At 34.1% G+C, this 3,910-nt stretch overlaps 1 protein-coding gene across 1 annotated transcript in view; it reads left to right on the top strand.

Moving 5' to 3' along the window:
* The first annotated feature begins 692 nt into the window (after nucleotides 1–692).
* LOC116298921 (uncharacterized) overlaps nucleotides 693–3,910 on the top strand; it is a 13,507-nt gene continuing 10,289 nt past the window's right edge. Inside the window, exon 1 of the mRNA XM_031707503.2 lies at nucleotides 693–852. Within this exon, the coding sequence (XP_031563363.2) occupies nucleotides 801–852 (52 nt within the window). The 5' untranslated portion in view covers nucleotides 693–800. The remainder of the gene's footprint in view (nucleotides 853–3,910) is intronic.

The following is a 3,910-nucleotide window of genomic DNA, read 5'->3' as shown; positions in this document are numbered from 1 at the left end:
ATTTTGTGCATACGCATACGTTTTTAGCAGCAAAAAAATGTGTTTTAGTTTATCTTTTCGGAACCTGGGTTATAATTGTTCTTCGTAGTCCAACGAATCAGAAAATAAAGGAAAAAATACCTTTGATCGTGTAACTCGAACTCACGCACTGAAAATATGTCAAAAGTGTTATTCTGATTAGGTACAATTCTCAGAAGTGTAGCGTTAACCATACATCATCACGTGAGTTTGATTGACACATTTCGATTCGGGGTTAAATTTCTTTGAATTCTTGAAATAATTAATATATTGATTTCACTAAAAGGTCGCGTCTTTCTTGGAAAAATCTAACCTGGAAACAACAACACGTTTTGATTCAAGTTTGTTTACGAATTATCCTCGTTCAGGACTAAACCAAGATGAAGCTGTAGTCGAACATTTTTGCCGAATGTGCAATTTTGTGTTTTTTTTTTTATCGATGGATGGATGGATGGATGGATGGATGATTAGTTTATCGTTTAGGAACCCAGGTAAAAATTGTGCAACGAATCAGAAAATGCGGGGAAAAATACCGTTGATCGTGTAACTCGAACTCAAGCACTGAAAAGAGGTCAAAAGTGGTATTGTTAGGTATCATTCTCAGAAGTGTAGCAAAAACCATCATCATACCACGTGCGTTTGATTGACACATTGATCAATGAATTGCTTGAAATACTGCTTCCACTAACAGATCGCGTCTTTCTTGGAAAGCATCTAACCTGAGAACAACTCCTTTTGATTCAAGTTTGTCTTCGCATTATCCTCGTTCAGGACTAACCAAGATGAAGCTCCTCATTGTAACACTTTGCGTTCTTGCTGCACTTATCCCTGCTGGTAAGTACCTTATTATTAACAATAATAAAATAATAACGGAAAAATAACCGAGCTAAGGGTTTTTTTTCCGCTTGTTGTTCGCTTCTATGCCCCATTGGGGGCGTGTACATTGCAAAAAGACTGATCCGAAATTAATTTTGTTCAAAGAATTCTTTCTTGGGATAAGCTAGTACTTAGACTTCCCTGAAAAATATTCGGAGTATGTACAAAATATATTATTTAATGAATTAAACTAGGGACGTATATCCATATGTTAACGATAGATTTAGTTTTTCGCAGTAGTGTATTGGCATGTTGTTCGTCGACTACGTTGCACTAACCAGGAATCAAAAAACAACTTATCGAACTAACCTTTTTTGTATAAAAAATCGCAGAAATCGCTTACAGGTCTTAGAAACATGCAAAACTGACAAACTTTTTTTAAAGGAATTAAGCAGTAGCAACGAATAACTACTTATCAACAATATAATTGAGCGGTTTTTCGCTTAGTGTTTGTTCGTCTACGTAGCAGCAAGCACTGAACAAGAATCCAAAAACTTAACTTTGAAGTGTTCTTTTTTTGGATAGGAACGTATTCATCTCTTAGATATCTTAGAAACAACATAAAGTTATCTTATTTAAGGAATTAAACTAAGAACAGATAACTAGATATCAAGGCGATAGATTTTACTTGCTTGGTGTTTACTCACTGCATGTCTACGTAGCAACAAAAATTCCCGGAATCAACAAAGGAAGTGTTCTTGGAATAACGACTTCTTAAAACTCTTAAGAATTCGAAGATACCGAATCTCGAAGGAATTGCTGAAAGAAACTGTTTTCAAATGTATTCAGTCGACTCTTACAGGAATTATTTTATTCTCCACATAATTTTAACGAATTTTAACGGTCCATGTAAAAGCAAGCACTGAACAAGAATCCCAAAACTGAACCTTGAAGTGTTCTTTTTTTGGATAGGAACGTATTCATCTCTTAGATATCTTAGAAACAACATAAAGTTATCTTATTTAAGGAATTAAACTAAGAACAGATAACTAGATATCAACGCGATAGATTTTACTTGCTTGGTGTTTACTCACTGCATGTTTACGTAGCAACAAAAATTCTCGGAATCAACAAAGGAAGTGTTCTTGGAATAACGACTTCTTAAAACTCTTAAGAATTCGAAGATACCGAATCTCGAAGGAATTGCAGGAAGAAAACTGTTTTCAAATGTTTTCAGTCGACTCTTACAGGAATTATTTTATTCTCCACATAATTTTAACGAATTTTAACGGTCCATGTAAAAGCAAGCACTGAACAAGAATCCCAAAACTGAACCTTGAAGTGTTCTTTTTTTGGATAGGAACGTATTCATCTCTTAGATATCTTAGAAACGACATAGAGTTATCTTATTTAAGGAATTAAACTAAGAACAGATAACTAGATATCAACGCGATAGATTTTACTTGCTTGGTGTTTACTCACTGCATGTTTACGTAGCAACAAAAATTCCCGGAATCAACAAAGGAAGTGTTCTTGGAATAACGACTTCTTAAAACTCTTAAGAATTCGAAGATACCGAATCTCGAAGGAATTGCAGGAAGAAAACTGTTTTCAAATGTTTTCAGTCGACTCTTACAGGAATTATTTTATTCTCCACTTAATTTTAACGAATTTTAACGGTCCATGTAAAAGCAAGCACTGAACAAGAATCCCAAAACTGAACCTTGAAGTGTACTTTTTTTGGATAGGAACGTATTCATCTCTTAGATATCTTAGAAACGACATAAAGTTATCTTATTTAAGGAATTAAACTAAGAACAGATAACTAGATATCAACGCGATAGATTTTACTTGCTTGGTGTTTACTCACTGCATGTTTACGTAGCAACAAAAATTCCCGGAATCAACAAAGGAAGTGTTCTTGGAATAACGACTTCTTAAAACTCTTAAGAATTCGAAGATACCGAATCTCGAAGGAATTGCAGGAAGAAACTGTTGTCAAATGTTTTCAGTCGACTCTTACAGGAATTATTTTATTCTCCACATAATTTTAACGAATTTTAACGGTCCATGTAAAAGCAAGCACTGAACAAGAATCCCAAAACTGAACCTTGAAGTGTTCTTTTTTTGGATAGGAACGTATTCATCTCTTAGATATCTTAGAAACGACATAGAGTTATCTTATTTAAGGAATTAAACTAAGAACAGATAACTAGATATCAACGCGATAGATTTTACTTGCTTGGTGTTTACTCACTGCATGTTTACGTAGCAACAAAAATTCCCGGAATCAACAAAGGAAGTGTTCTTGGAATAACGACTTCTTAAAACTCTTAAGAATTCGAAGATACCGAATCTCGAAGGAATTGCAGGAAGAAAACTGTTTTCAAATGTTTTCAGTCGACTCTTACAGGAATTATTTTATTCTCCACTTAATTTTAACGAATTTTAACGGTCCATGTAAAAGCAAGCACTGAACAAGAATCCCAAAACTGAACCTTGAAGTGTACTTTTTTTGGATAGGAACGTATTCATCTCTTAGATATCTTAGAAACGACATAAAGTTATCTTATTTAAGGAATTAAACTAAGAACAGATAACTAGATATCAACGCGATAGATTTTACTTGCTTGGTGTTTACTCACTGCATGTTTACGTAGCAACAAAAATTCCCGGAATCAACAAAGGAAGTGTTCTTGGAATAACGACTTCTTAAAACTCTTAAGAATTCGAAGATACCGAATCTCGAAGGAATTGCAGGAAGAAACTGTTGTCAAATGTTTTCAGTCGACTCTTACAGGAATTATTTTATTCTCCACATAATTTTAACGAATTTTAACGGTCCATGTAAAAGCAAGCACTGAACAAGAATCCCAAAACTGAACCTTGAAGTGTTCTTTTTTTGGATAGGAACGTATTCATCTCTTAGATATCTTAGAAACGACATAGAGTTATCTTATTTAAGGAATTAAACTAAGAACAGATAACTAGATATCAACGCGATAGATTTTACTTGCTTGGTGTTTACTCACTGCATGTTTACGTAGCAACGAAAATTCTCGGAATCAACAAGGAA

Source organism: Actinia tenebrosa, unplaced genomic scaffold (genome assembly GCF_029948245.1).
Source record: "Actinia tenebrosa isolate PJP-AT-01 unplaced genomic scaffold, QUT_ActTen_1.0 PGA_scaffold11__36_contigs__length_13525064, whole genome shotgun sequence".
NCBI lineage: Eukaryota > Metazoa > Cnidaria > Anthozoa > Actiniaria > Actiniidae > Actinia > Actinia tenebrosa.
This window is presented reverse-complemented; position numbering and strand designations above follow the sequence as displayed.